The sequence below is a fragment of the Phaethon lepturus genome, unplaced genomic scaffold (genome assembly GCF_000687285.1).
Source record: "Phaethon lepturus isolate BGI_N335 unplaced genomic scaffold, ASM68728v1 scaffold20034, whole genome shotgun sequence".
Lineage (NCBI taxonomy): Eukaryota > Metazoa > Chordata > Aves > Phaethontiformes > Phaethontidae > Phaethon > Phaethon lepturus.
The window spans coordinates 17,929-33,387 of record NW_010534235.1 but is presented as its reverse complement, the minus strand read 5'-3'; the positions used below and the strand labels follow the sequence as shown (position 1 = coordinate 33,387).

The following is a 15,459-nucleotide window of genomic DNA, read 5'->3' as shown; positions in this document are numbered from 1 at the left end:
GGCGGGGCGAGAGGCCGCGCCTGCCCTTAGTGAAGCTCGGGTGGGTGTGGGGTGTGTCTGGCCGTGAGGTGAGCGCCGGCTCAGCGGTGGGGGCCCCGACCACTTTGGTTATCTCGCTGATAAGGTACTTTGTGGTAAAAGTGTGACACTACCTCTTCTTCTGAAATGTCTCATTTCACCACTGTGCAGGAATGTAGTGTGTGCTTCTTACATTTTTTGATTAGTAAGTGCAAAGACTATATTTTGAAGTAGTTGCAGCTAATAAGCACTCAACTAAAAATAGTTACTTGACAATTCTCACTCTTAAGTAGCTGATGAAGATGCAAAAAGAAAAAGTAAACCTGCAAAATGAGTTGACCGACTTTGAAGAGCGTATAGAAGCAATGACATCTCATTTGAAAAATTTAAGACAAGAGTTCGGCTTCACTCAGGTAAATTGCTACCTCTAGCAGATCCATTTCATCAGACAGACTTGTAACCCAAGTATCTTTCTGCGGGTGGTATCCCTATATATTTAGCCAGGTTTGTTGGAGTTTAGTCAGGCCTTAGTTCCAGGACTTCCAGAGGAAACAAAAGTTAAACTATATTTATCTCAATGATACTACTTGATAGTCATTAAAAAGACCATCCAAGATCAAATTATTCTACCTAGAAGAAAGCCAAGAAGGATGTATTTTAGAATTCTTTATGAATGAGGACTTTTTGTACATGCTAAGAAAAAATTGGTCAAGGAAAATAAACCATCATTGTAAGGAGAGAAAAAAAAATATAATCTCTACAACGGTCAAGAGTGAGTTGTGAAATGCTGGTGGACATGAAAATTCCATGGACATGAAAAATGAAGTGAAATGGTTAAGGTGTAAGTCTTCACTTACACTCCAAGTTAATTGGCCAAAATGGGTGTTTTTTTAAAGAGTTCACGAATCAAAGCTGTGTACTTTTCAGGTAAAATATCCCAGGTGAAAGAGTCTTAAGAAAATTTCCTGCAGCTGAGCAACTTTTTTTTTGTGCTACACTCAAGTTTTAATTTGCACATAAGAAACGGCACATACTATGCTCTATTACAAGTGGTGTCCCTCAGAGGTCCATATTGTGACCAGTACTGTTTAATACTTTCATCAGTGACATAGACAGTGGGATCAGCTGCACCCTGAGCAAATTTGCAGGTGACACCAAGCTGAGTGGTGCAGTTCACAAGTCTGAGGCATGGGATGCCATTGGGAGTGACCTGCGCAAGCTCAAGGCATGGGCTCATGTGAACCTCATGAGGTTCAATAAGGCCAAGTGCAGAGTCCTGCACCTGGGTCAGGGCAACCCCCAGTATCAGCACAGGCTGGGGGATGAAGGGATTGAGAGCAGCCCTGCCGAGAAGGACTTGGGGGTCCTGGTGGGTGAAAAGCTGGAGCAAAGAAGGCTCTGGGGAGACCTTATTGCAGCCTTCTGGTACTTAAAGGGGACTTAGTAGAAAGATGGGGACAGGCTTTTTATCAGGGCCTGTTGCAACAGGACAAGGGGTAATCATTTTAAACTAAAAGAGGGTAGATTTTGACTAGAAATAAGGAAGATATTTTTTGTAACGAGGGTGGTGAAACCCTGGCACAGGTTGCCCAGAGAGGTGGTAGATGCCCCATCCCTGGAAACAGTCAAGGTCAGGTTGGACAGGGCTCTGAGTGACCTGATCTAGTTGAAGATGTCCCTGCTCGTTGTAGAGGGTTTGGGACTAGATGACCTTTAAAGGTCCCTCCCAACCCAAACTATTCTATGATTTAAGAGAAGTTTCTAGTAAGTAATAGATTTCTTCTTATGTAAGGAAAAAAAATACCCTTTAAATCACTTTTGTCAGAAAGATTAGACAATATAGAGATCTTGCTATAGGCCAGCCTGGTGGTCTGTCTCAGGAGAAAACAATAAAATTATTTCTTTTGTTGTGCCTCCTGAAATGTAAAGCTTCTGGTGATCAAGCGACTAAGATTTTGATGTTGAAAGATTAAGAATCTGAATCTTGGTTGAAAAAAACTTTGAATTGAGTTTTTAGGGCTATAAGTGGTTGATCTGTGGCTATCTGATACAGTACAATGGGGGTGTGTGTGTATATATTAGAATACATATATTTAAGATACTAAAATCCAAACAAAAAAGTTTCTCTGAAATTTCCTATAATTACGTGATGAAATCATACTATCTCTCACTTGGGATTTGCTTATATGTGAAAAAAGGGGTTTTGTTGATATATGTCTTTTGTTTATTGTGAAATGTTGCACTGTATTTTTCTCTAGTCTCTTTACAAAGCCAGAAAGAATGAAATTGAAACGGAACAACACTTTAAAGCGCTTGCCGAGAGAGAACGTGGACATCTCAAAAGCGAGATTAGACGACTGGAAGATGAGATAGTTTCCTTAAAAGAAAAGAAGAACAGTCAAGAAGTAAGGCTTAAAATTTTTGTAAGAGAACACTTGTATTGCAGTTAGATTTTATGACTTGTCCTCACTTGTACTTACAGAAATAATAGTATAAATCAGGAATAGCTAATAATAATTAAAACTTATAAATGATAATAAATGATCTTGATGTGCTTTTCCCTGTGTAGGCAAGTATTGCAACACTAAGGATCTCCTTGCATAGACAGGTCAAGACTTAGCAAATATTGACTAGATATTGAAAGATTCCTGTTTTAAGAACAGTTCTTAATGCCAGATACACATCCACACATCCATATCACCATCTTGTTAATTCTCGCAAGTATTTTCTTTACGGTTTAAAAATGAAATTCTTGGTGGCATATCTTCTTCTCCACATAAATTAAAATTGGATCGTGATTTCAAGATCAAAAAATTTGCTTTACATTAAAAAAATGTAGTAATCTAATGCTATCTAACTACAAGTATTTTTCTGTTTAATGGAACTGTCTCTTTTTCTTTCTATGATTAATTTAAATTATGTTTGGTTTTTTTTTAATTTGCTCTCTTCTCATTAAGTCTGTTCGTAATCTCCAGTCTCTCAGAAGAGGTTGCAGGATGAAGACATCCTTGCTATTCAGCTGGATCCAAATTCTCTAATATTTGTATCGGGAAGACTCTTCACAGTCACGTGGGGCCATTTGTAAATTTATATGCAGGATAAGGATAAGGCCCACACACTGGGCCTTAGTGTGTGAGGGAGAAACTTTACCCTATGATGCCTCAGATCAGTTTATTATGTGGAATATATATCCTACATATAGGCATACCTCACCAGAGGTTGACTTTTCTCTTTAAAATTATTTGCGTTTTAAGTTTGAGGTGATTTACTCTCTTGTTTCTTCTTCAAGACCAGGACTTGTAGAATAATACACAATTAACAACCCCCTCCTCTAGCAATTCTGTTGACAACAACGTGTATAAACTTGTTACAGTAGCTTGAACTGGTTGTTTCAATTACTATTCAAAGAAAATATTAGACATCTAATATTAACCTTCCAATTTATCTCTATTTTATTTTTTAGAATACTATAAATAAAACCACTAAGAAGTTGGAAAACTTAAAACAACAGATGAACTGTGATGAGGAAGTTCTGGAGAGCTGGATAAAGGAATCAAATCGTAAAGATAATGATGCTATCACAATCCAGAAGTATGCACAACAAGATGAAGGGAAACTAGGAGTAGGTAGAAATGACAGCAATTTTCAGAAACAGAAGCATTTTAGCATTTGAAGACTTTGTTATGTTATCAGGTTGGGTAAGACTGAGACAAGATTTTGTACAATGACACTTTTAAACTGGTTTCCATTTAGCACAACAGTACAATTCCATGTGAAGTTAATTTTGAAGGTCAGAGAGAACAAGTTTTCCAGAAGGTGAAAGGCATAATTGATGACATTAATTTGTTTGTTCATCTGGGTGAAACTTAAGTTTTAATTTTTCTGAGAAAGTGCACAAATTGATAATAAAGTCTAGAAATCAGTGCCGCTGAATTGAGAGGAGTTTGTTCAAAAAAGCGTGCCAAGTGTGGACAAATAAACTTTCTCGTTAGAACTCAATTTGCTAAGAATACTGAGAACAAAGTATGGCTATTTCAGCACAGCTGTCTAGAATAATGAAAGATGGTATAAATAGACACTCCAGTCACAAGTTTAGACTTTATAAGGGTTAGTTCTCAAGTATAATATTAATTTAGGGCTAAATATCCCTGGTTAATATTCTTTTGTGCCCATAAATACATGGAGGAGAAAAGTGATTTTTACTCAGTGAATACTTAACCCAAAAACTTTAGCTTACACAGTCTCACTGATATAATTTATATTAGCAAATCACACAACATAGTAGGGAGACTAAAGTGCTATAGCTGATGCTGAGGACACCATGTACACATTTATATGTGGTGGAGGGTTACTTTGTCCTTACTGCAGTCTGGTCCCAAGGGCTGACAAGAGATTATGGCCTCTTGTATGACTAAAAAGTTGGGAGGCTAGATTCTCAGGTTTTTTTCTTCTCTCTAAAACACAATAAAATTGATGCCTCAGTAATTTCACCCCTAATTATAGCAGACCTTAAGAGTTTATAAGACATTCTATATTTGTTTACAAATACATTATATTTTTGCATCCTTTCATTTTAGGCATTAACCCTTCAAGTAGAAAAGTTGACCATGCAAGCAAATCAGAAGCGCAGAGCTCTTGATAACGAGCTTACAGAGACCCTAACAGCTCAGGTTTGTGCTTAAAGTTCTTGAAGATATCTTTCATATATATGAAATTTTAAAAACCAGAAATTATGGAGGTGCTTCCTTTTACACAGATAGAGCTTGACAAGACAGCTGAAGATTTTCGCAGAGTTCATCAGGAAAGGCAAGAAGTCATCAGGCAGTGGGAGAATGCAATACAACAGATGCAAAAAAGAGATCAACAGATTGATCATTGTGCTTTGGTAAAACTGCTGTAACTGACTCATATCAGTGTATCGGGCTACTTTTGTGTCTGTGATATTGATAAGCATTTTGCCACTCACCATAGAATGATTTGGTCTTTTAGATGATCAGTGTTCTCTTTGTGTTTACCTCTATTTTATTAAGGTGTTTCAAATTTTAAATATTACTGAAATGTATTCAGAATTTATTTTGAAAGCAGCATCTCAGTGTAAGTAATGGTGCTCTGCTTGATACCATACAACGTTTAATTTTCAACCTCCAGGTTGCTGGAAAATGCAAAGCATACTAATTTCAGTATTTTATTTTCTTTGATCTAAGAAGCAACAAGATGGAATGTTGTTTCTTAAGAGTACAGACAGTCAACGGCAAGGAGCCGATTCTGTGTCTGGGCTGCAATATTAAAAAGAAAATAGAACACATAAAATTTAAGGAATTAGCATTTCTACCTCTGTGAACAAATGCATGACTAACACTTATGTCAGAATTATGAGAAATAATCACATTAATGTTAAAAATTGGTCCTTAAGTACATTCTGCAAATGTAGAGAAGCAACATTCTTCTAATCCAAAAAAAATCCTGTTGGGCATTATGAGTTAGTATTAATTTCTAAAAGATATAGTCTTAATTGATTTTATTAGTGTCTTATGCACAGATGGTACAATGGCAAGAGGTACAAATAAAGTATATTTTATCCTGGCTTTGTCAGGAGAAGGGAAACTCCTTGGAAAGTTCTGCAGGGGAACAGAAAAAGCTTGAAGGATCAGTATAGAGAAAAATTCTGTAAATGTGGATTCTAAAGTAACAATGTATTTTTTTGGGGGGGGAAGCATAATTGCATGTACAAGAAGGCTCTACCTAAATCCTTATCTCTGATAGTATTTTTCTGCTGAAAGAGTATCAGCTTTGTTATGTTGCCCATATGGGTATTAGGTATACCCTGAGCAGAAACACGGTTTAAACAGGCTTAAGATAGAACTCTAAAAAAAGTAATAATAGGAAATGACAAGCCAGAAAAATACTACCAAACAGAAAATATAATGGTCTAATTTAGCTAAAATATTTTGGATTTCGTAGTATTTCAGGTCAGAAGATTCCTGCAAAGAACAAATGACAAAACCCCAGCTCTGGCCAACCTTCCATATATTAGTAGTCCATAGAATAGTCCTGCTGATGCCTTTGTAAACAGATTTTTTTTGTGTTTTTTTTTTTTTTTTACATTAGAACTACAATATAATTTTCACAGTAGCTAATCTTTTACTTAACCTTTAAAAGTACACAATTTTGAAATAGCTGAATAGCTATAAATGTCGGCTAAAGTAAACATCATTTCCATTGTAATTTTCCTCTTGTATTTCCTCCACATCGTCTATCCAAAGTTTTGTTCATACAGCTTTTTTCCCCCTATTCAGTCAATCAAAAATTATTTTTATTTCATACAAGTTTATAGCATCATGTTTTTTTTAAATACTGGGATATTTTGGAAGTTGCCAATACAAATCAATTGTAGTATTTGGTGTTGTGATGTATTAGTGGCACAAAATAATTTAAGAATGATGTGATAATTGGGTCTTGTACAAAGAATGCTTTTAACAGCAATCTGTCTTCTTGTTGTACCCTTTATTAATCTAACACATCTTAACTAATGCCAGCAAATCTAAAATATTTTTATCCTGATAGCTAATAGCAGAGATAAAACAGGAGATCAGAAAGAAAGAAATTGTGCTGAATGAGAAGACTTCCTTTTTAGTAAATGAAACTCTTAATAATATGGAATATGAAAAGAAAATTTCTTCTGCTGAACGGGAAGCTGCCAGTCTCCGAAATGAGTATCAAACTCAGGATAGTTACAGGACTCAGCTACAGAATGAGGTAAGGATGGACAAACAGTTCAGAAAAACAGACTGAAACTGTAACTTTTGACTAGATGGAGGACATACAGGAACAGCATTTGCTTTTCTCTGGTTTTATACTAGATTCTTAATAATTCAATAAAATGTCTGCCTTTCTTAGTCTACTGATGATTATTGGGATCTCAACCCTCAGATCCTTTAATTCTTTCATTGATAGTGGTGAAGAGATTAGCTTGTATTCTTTGTTGTGTTGGTATAAAATGGATGAATTTTCCTGTAGATGGTGTAATGCTATTAGATGCTTCAGAAGGCGGTGTGTCTTGCCTGTAGTGTACATAGACTGCAGTACTGTGTAAGGATGAGAGAAATCTCCTCCAGATTCCAAAGAGTTCCTATCCTGTGCTCGCAGAAGTGAGTGCTGATGGCCTTGTAGTCAGGTTAAAATTCTTGCGGGGAAAAAAACCCAGACACTTTCACATGGCTTTCTAATCAAGAGGCAGTAGTATAGGGCTGCCCTGTGAACAAGCCATGCTTCATGCTGTTCATACTTACTCTGTTTCTTATATTTAATCTGCACTTAAAAGCTAGGGAGGAGCCACACTGCTGAATTACTTAAATGCCTGTAGAAATATTTCCAAGAGGTAATTCAAGTCTCATGGCTCTGTTGAGAAGGCACACAGTTGTATTACCTGAGCAAGTTTTCTCTTAACAAGAAATTGGTAACACTGGGCTACTCAGCGAGCTTGGTGATTTTTAAAAAAACCTGCATCTGCTGTTGCCTTAACTTTGGATAGCTTTTCTGTAGTAGGTGGTTCATAAACTGATATCCTGATAATTAAACTGTAGGTAGCTCAAACAAGGTGTAGGCTATTAGATTACCCTATAATTCATGCAAACTTGAGGGTTCACAGAATTGGTAGGTTTTCATCTCCTAAGGTGTGAAATTCTTGCTTGAAGTTTTTCACAATTAGTACTACATAATGTGATAATGAGAACAGTCTGCCATTATTAGGTGTTAGAACTTCTGTGGCGCACAGGTGAGAAACAAGGAAAGAAACAGACTTACAGTTCAGTTGACAACTTATGACCTCCCAGTTTCTCATTCTGGTACAGAGAGAGACCTGCTATATATCCTTGACCAGGCTTCTTCATCTGTGAAAGTGAAGACAATTACACTATGAAGACTAATGAGCTACTGATTGTAAAGCATTCCTATCCTGTTAATGAGTGTATGCCCTCTTGTATTTTTTTACCAAATTAAATGTCTGTGTATTTTTATCACAGCATTCCCTTATCTTAACATAATTTTATGTACCCAGCAAAGTTTGAATTAGAAATATTTATTAGAGATATAAGGGTATCCATGTTCACAAAGAACCTCATCGAAGTCAGCTGTGCTCTAGAAAACAATTGTTCCACTTACACAGGTGCTGTGTAAGAAGAATTGCAGCCCACAGCACTTTCATAATTCATTCTGTATTCTTAATAATTACGTATTTTGTTCCAGTATTCAGATTATGTAACTTAGTCTATTGAGTTTACTAGCTGTGCTGATTTACAGCACCTCAGAATTTGTAGCACTTCTCATTTGGAAAACACTGTTAAAAAGAAATGGAATACTTTCCAATAAAAAGGTCCCTTACGATTTTAAATATCTTAATGTGTACCAAAGTAAGAAAGAGCTTGATTGCTCCATTTTGTAATTTATTAGCTGGATGCTTTGAAATCCACTGTGGACAGAACTGCTTCTGATCTAGAATCTTTGAGAACACAAGTAAACAATATGAAGAAAGACATTCAGAAAAAACAAGCCAGGTAAGAAACAGATATTTAAAAATGTCATTTGTAAGGATTAATAATATAATCAAACCCTTAAGCTAGCAAAGAACCTTAAATACTGTTGATGATCAAAGCCTCCAACTTTCATGTCCTGCATAGTTTCTGGCACTGGGCAATTTAGGAAATACTTGTCATAATCCTTGTTCTTAAACAGTATAAAAAAATCAGTTAGGGCCTTGGTTATCGTAGGTTTAGCCTGCGTTATTAGGCAACTGCTCATGGAACATACGTTTAACTTGTTAAATCCTGTAATTTTGTTTAGATTAAGCTTTCTTAATGAAAAAAATGCCAGCCTTTCCAATAAGCTGAAGCTTGTGACTGAGGAGACACTCAGTTCAGAAGACAAAGCTTTGCGGATGGAAGACATACTAAAGGAAGAAGAAAAAATTGTCAAGGTAAAATGTTTTTCATGGTTTCTACAAATGAGGATTAATTTGAATTTGCAAGCTCTATCTAGAACAAACACTTATGGATTGAAATGAAATGTAAATATTAATATGGCATGTAGCTGTTTCATCAAACAATGAAGTAATGTGCATGTAGATACATCAGTATCTGTGTTGGGAAAACGCTGGAGGAAAATAAGAGGTCCTGATAATTCAAAAGATGGTGTCTCCATATATTAACATAGGATACTGGAACTGTCATTGTACAGATCAGATATAAAACCAGTATTCTGACTGCATCAGTGTATTGAACAGGGCATTTACTTCTGACATCAGCTAAAAGCTACTTATAACTTCTTGGCTAACTTGAAATAGTATTTACTGTAACGTGGCAAACGTTGTTATAAAGATATAGGAATGTTTTGCTTCTGCTTTGTAACAATACTGAAAAATTTCAAAATCTTGTATTTTGCTTAGCTCTTTTGGGAGTTTACGTCTCCAAACATTTTGTTCTATGGGCTGCTGAGGAGTTTCTATCAGTTTCCCATCAATAAGGTAGTTAAAGAATGAGTGTCTTGTCAGGATGACTTTTCAGTAACACTACCACTGAAAACTTCTTGGTCTTATTAAAGCACCACCAAAATTTATAAACCTACAAAGAGCTATAACTTTGGCAAACTGGGATTAAAAAAGATTTTGAAGCCTTTTAATCAGATTTGGCTGGCCTAGTCTCCTCTTCACTATTTTAATTCTACTACATGATACTCAGATATATCTAAGTTGTTGTGGACTATTAAATAATTACTGGCTCACTTTAGATTTCATTTTCATGATGAATAAAGATCTAAATCTGGGAAGTGGTATGTACAAGTTGTAATGTGGTGACTATTTTTTTTAATATGTCTGATAATACTTTTTAAAAAATTCAAAACCCACTTCTTTATGTTGCAAATTAAGTATAGGAATAAAAATATCCTAATTCATTATCATCTGATGAACTGAAAAGGGCTTTTGAATAAATGCAATGTTGTAATGCAATCATCTGAACTTTCCTGCATTTCAGAAGATGTTTCTACTGCTTTGTCATTTTGCTGCTAATTCTCTTGAAGTATTTTACTACTAAGCTTCTGACTGAACTTGATAGACTTTTTTTTTTTTTAACGTTCTGCTGGACAATTGGATATGCTGAAGCTTGCTTTCTTGTAAAATGAATGTGACGGCAGGTGTTCCCACAGAAGTGACAACAAAGTTGTATCTGTGCATACTCCCGTCTATTCTTTCCTATTTTGTGTTTCCTGTTGCATGTATGTGAAATAATCCCTTGCAGTAGATTGAGTGTTATTTTTCAATCTTTTTAACTCTACAGGCATTAGCTGTACACTTTAAATGTACATACAGAAACTAGAGAGGGGATGTCTTTCCTTTATAGAGAGTTTCTTAAATTACAGGCATTACTTACTGGCCTTCTTGTTTTTCAGATAATTTGAAAACAAGTTAGAATGACACAGCATTTCATTAAAATGAAAACCTTACTTGCTTCCCCTTAAGATTGTTACGAGGGTGGCTAAACCATTAGTAGGGCGTCTCTACTTGCATCTGTGGCAGATAACCTAAGATGAGATTGAGCTTGGCAGTTCCACAGCTTCAGGGTGATATATTAACTGAGATGAACTGGTCTTGAACAATGTCTGTCATGAATTAGTCAGAAGCATGCTTTCCATCACCATTAGACACATATGGCTATTTGCTGCGTCTGTTACTTTACTGTGAAGAGAGATTTACAGGAACAATCTGGATGAAATGTCACCATTTTGCACATTAGTTCTGTGATACTTCTCCCTTTCCCATCTGTGGCAAAGCACTGTTGCACAGTGAAGCTAGCGACTATCATATTTCAGTTAACAACCTCACTTAATCAAAATTGTTTCTCTCCCTTTAAATAAACGAATTTAGATACGCAAGAAAGACTATGAAATGAAGGTCAAATTGTGATTCAGTTTTCATAAAAGAATTCATCGTTGTCATTAGCTTCAGAAATACAGCTCAGAATTGGGAACATGCATAAAAACAGTTTACTTGTGATATTAAATTGCTTTGTCCGGGCATGATCCAAAGCCTATTGACATCAGTCTAAAATGCTACAGGCCATAACAATTTCATATTAAACTTACACCTGTTCTTTACTTCCTGAGTTTTGGATTTGGCATTGCACTTACTGCAAGTTCAACTACAAAAAAACTGTTTGGCACGATGTGATTGTGAGCTCTTAGAGAAGGAGTTATCTTTTGCCATGATTAAAGCCAGCAAGATCATTCACAAGCAAATTTCACAACATATACATATAAAATCAAGAATTAGCACATTTTTGATCAATGTAGAAAAGTTAATTCTAAGGTGTTTTACTATATTAATTTAAATGTGAATCTTCAAACTCTACCAGACTTGAGATAACATAAATGAGTCTTTTGGAACAGGATTGTGATGCCACATCACTCACTTTAGAGACGTACCATAGAGGAAACTAGCATGCTGAATGGCCTGAGCTGTGGAAGGCCCTTGGGTATTTGGGGGGTGGGGGGGGTGGAAGGAGGGAGGGAAAGAATAATGTTGTCTTCCTTCTTAGTGTTATAAAAAGAAAATAATCTCAATTTTGTTTGTCAGTATGTTTCAGGTTACCTAAAATGTAACCTGTACCTTCAGGTTACCTGAAATGTTCAGCATTGTTTTACTGCAACAGACCTTACTAAGACCTCATTTCATGCATTGATGTAGGTGTTAATGCCAACTTACCTCTGAGAATAAGGAAGTGATTTTAAAAATGTGTAATTAATGTTTAAAAAAAATTATTCCAACTTAGATAAACACACATGTGCATACACACAGACTTAGAAGTTTTAATAAACCATCAGAAAGCTTTGTATTGTATTTCACCAATTACTCGCATATACTAGAAGCAATAAGAAGGTGGGTTTTTATTTTTTTTTTTTAAAGGATGACAGAAATTTAATTTTCTGAAAGGCTGAAAAGAGTAGCATTCCCATAATGGGGAAAAAAAGGTCATGTAATAGTAGGGTATGATGCAAGTTTAAAAAAAAAAATTACTTTCTTTTCACATCAAAGACTTTTCTTGCTAACCATTTTGAAGACCTATGAAATTCAGTGTTCATATTAATGGATATAGTATTGAAATTTTTTCATCTTTCTATATATGATTAAAAAGGCAAGTAATTCCTCAGAAATTGCTTCTTATAATTGCTTCTTACTACTTAATGATTAATTTGTCACCAGGAAAAAGAAACAGAAATTAACCAGTTAAAAGAGCTACTTTTCAAGAAGACTCAAGAGTTAAAGGTGCAGCAGGATAAAGAGAAGTGTGTTCTAGTGGAAATCGAGGGAAGTCGAACATCACTTAAAAATCTTAAGAGTAGACTGCACAGACTCAATGCAGATGCATTAAAACAACAAGAATTAATATATAACCAGGTAAAATATTAACATCCTTTCATACTATAAAAGTTTCTTGGATCCAATGAGAGTACCATTTTGGATATTCCATGCAGTATAATTTGAAGCCTGCATTTATTTCTGTCTCTAGATATATGGGTAAAATTGAAATAACTGAAACTTGTAGTATCACTTACATTATGCACTTGTGCATTTCATTATTTTTTGGATCTGCTGCTTTTCCCACTAATTTCTCAAATCAGTTCTTAACTCTGATCCCTCTGAACCACAGACACCTTAGGGTAAACTTTTAAAGCAATACAAGAGGTACATGTCAATATCCTGTTATTTACTAATTGGATTTTGTGCATATTTCCTATGCATCACTTTGAAATTTTGCTCTTTTACATCAGCATCCACTGGTGACAGCAAGATGGCAACTCCACTGTAAGCCTCCCTACAGCAGACTCTGCTGAGTGTGCTTTGTTACGCTGCTAGAAGATTACTCCTGAACCGTCACTGCATATCAGTCATCTAAGAGTGTTTTGCTAATAAGGTCTATAAGCCATAAATTATTATAAAACAATAGCTTAATTGGGTGACTGTCCGAAAGCCAACATTTAGATCCAAGTTTATATCCAGTGTTATATCCAGCTAAAGCTTTATGGGAAGGCTGTAACTGCTTATCTCAGACTATTCATTCTCTTAAACCAGGATTTTTATATTCAGCAAGTACAGAGACGGCTGTCACGGTTAGAAGGGGAGGTTAATGCAGATGAAAAACAAGTTTTGGAAGCAAAAGTTGCTGAACTTAAGAAAACCTTAGAAGAAAAGAAAAATGCATATGATGTTTTACATGCGCAGCACAAGAAACTTCAGGTAACGTCCTTAGAACATGCGGTTGACTGTGTAACACCTAGAAACCTCAGTGAATTAAGTAGATTGGGTCCAATTTATTAATAACTTGGTATGAGATTAAAAGATCTCTGAACTTTGTGTAAACAATGTGGTAAACTTCATACATTCCCTATATCTTCCAGAAAAATAGGACATGACTGCACAACATGACACCTTAGCATGAAGACAAGCATTGAAAAGCAAGCTTAGCTTTCATTTCAAGGTGTGACTGCTTGCAAATGTCTGAAGTTATCTTTAGGACCATGTACAAATATTATTTGTTATTCTGTGATGCTACTACTTGCTTTTATATTTTTCATAAAATTGTAAGTACAGTTGCATTTTAAAATTGTACAAAGTAACATTACTGAACTGAAGGTACAGTATTTGAGTTAGTTGACCCCATCCTGGTATGTAATTCAGAAAGACTATTTTTCTGTCTTTATTCCCATGTGAGAATTTTGCATGTACCTGGTTGTTCTCTAGTTTTCCCCTATCCAGTGACCATCATTAATTCTCTAAAAAAATGCACTTACCTTTCCTGTAGAGATAAAGTCAGTTATTCTGTAGCCATTTTATATTTTTTTAATTTATTTTTTAATAAGAAATTTATTTGTTTGTTAACCAGCTACATTTTAGCTCATTTTGAAACCTCTTTTAAAAGAGAAACCATACAAAGTTGGAAATCAGGTTTTTAATAAAACATCACAACTGGTTTCTCAAAGTGATAGTTAAGAAAAAATTTGATCAATTTAGCAAACGGAAGAAACTGCTTATAGGAGAGCCCTTTATCTAGAGATCCATGCAAAACCAAGGTTTAATGTTGGAGAACTGGTGCTCACACTTCAGTTTTGAGCAGATGCAAAATTTGAGCAGTGAGTATAATCAAACACTGAAATACACCCCCAGGAATTTATTCATACTCTGGAGTATTTGTCAAAGACAGATGGTTTTATGAAGATGAATATCAAATTCATGGTCAGACACGCCAGGAGACTCTTTTTTTAAATCTAGACCAAAATACATGATTATATTAGAATTGCCTTATTGGCTGAAAGATCTATGTTGTATGAATAACAATTACTACACTCCAAATAAAACAAGCCATGACATTAGTATTGCAACCGTGCTCTGCATGAGGTCTGCAGTGCTCTAGGTACTGTTTGCAGAGCAGTGTATGGACACAAGATGATGATGGTTCCTGGTTCCAGGACTTGGAAATATCTCATTTAAAATTAACTGGTAGCTTTTGGTGCAAACTACATTCACTGAGATTAATTAAGCAACTTATTTGGAAACAGAGTGATGTCCACTTCCTCAAGAGAGCAATGGATAAGACAGGAGAAGAAACAAGTGGTGTGATGATCAAGATAAATGAACTAAATCTTTTCAATGAGAGATCAGATCAGGAGTTAAGAAAAGCTAAAACCATTAAGCAGGTATGGTATTATTTTGCAACTTTACTAATACAGGACATGTTTGTTTGTGTGTTTTAAACAAACCAACCTGTGACTAGATGGGAAGGCTGTTGTCTGCCTCCCACAGTGTTATATCAATATATCCATAAGAACCCTTTATTGTAGTTTCTTGACTTCCTAACGTTTGAAGTCACTTTCATCACCATTATCTTACTAGGTAAAGCATTGCTTATCCTGTGTACGCAGCATAAAGTTTCTTTTGGTTATCAATTTAATCAAGTTACTTATACCACAATATCTACCTGGTCAGTGGGCTTTATTTTTGCTTTCTGAGAAAGGATTGCCTTTAAAATAGAAAATATATTTACTGTTCAAGGATGTCTTTACCTAGCACTGAATTTTTATTCTCTGTGATGCCAGCTAGTAACTTTGGCTCAGTTTTATTATTAAACTGTGAGATTTTTTTCCAGCAGATGGTTTAGATCTATCTATGTTCCAGTCTAAGGAATGAGAAATAAAATGGAAGTCCTTGTCCCCATATTTTGATAAACAGAAAACCCCAGTTCCTAATCCTCTAATTACTGTATGCTTTTACCTGCAATAAGCACTGGCCTTCCTAAAGGAAGCACTAAGGTAGTAGAACAATACAGGGTCAAAGTAGCAGGGGGAAGTTTTCCTGTCAACTTAACTGGTGCACTTGCTCCTCAGTGAAAACTCTCT

General features: G+C 35.5%; 1 protein-coding gene across 1 annotated transcript in view; it reads left to right on the top strand.

The window, feature by feature from the left end:
- Positions 1 to 320: 320 nt before the first annotated feature.
- Positions 321 to 15,459, top strand: part of CCDC39 (coiled-coil domain containing 39) — a 22,856-nt gene continuing 7,717 nt past the window's right edge. The window contains exons 1-11 of the mRNA XM_010285470.1: positions 321 to 431; positions 2,277 to 2,423; positions 3,482 to 3,640; positions 4,596 to 4,688; positions 4,775 to 4,903; positions 6,583 to 6,774; positions 8,467 to 8,570; positions 8,857 to 8,989; positions 12,269 to 12,463; positions 13,139 to 13,303; positions 14,623 to 14,760. Of these exons, the coding sequence (XP_010283772.1) occupies positions 321 to 431; positions 2,277 to 2,423; positions 3,482 to 3,640; positions 4,596 to 4,688; positions 4,775 to 4,903; positions 6,583 to 6,774; positions 8,467 to 8,570; positions 8,857 to 8,989; positions 12,269 to 12,463; positions 13,139 to 13,303; positions 14,623 to 14,760 (1,566 nt within the window). The remainder of the gene's footprint in view (positions 432 to 2,276; positions 2,424 to 3,481; positions 3,641 to 4,595; positions 4,689 to 4,774; positions 4,904 to 6,582; positions 6,775 to 8,466; positions 8,571 to 8,856; positions 8,990 to 12,268; positions 12,464 to 13,138; positions 13,304 to 14,622; positions 14,761 to 15,459) is intronic.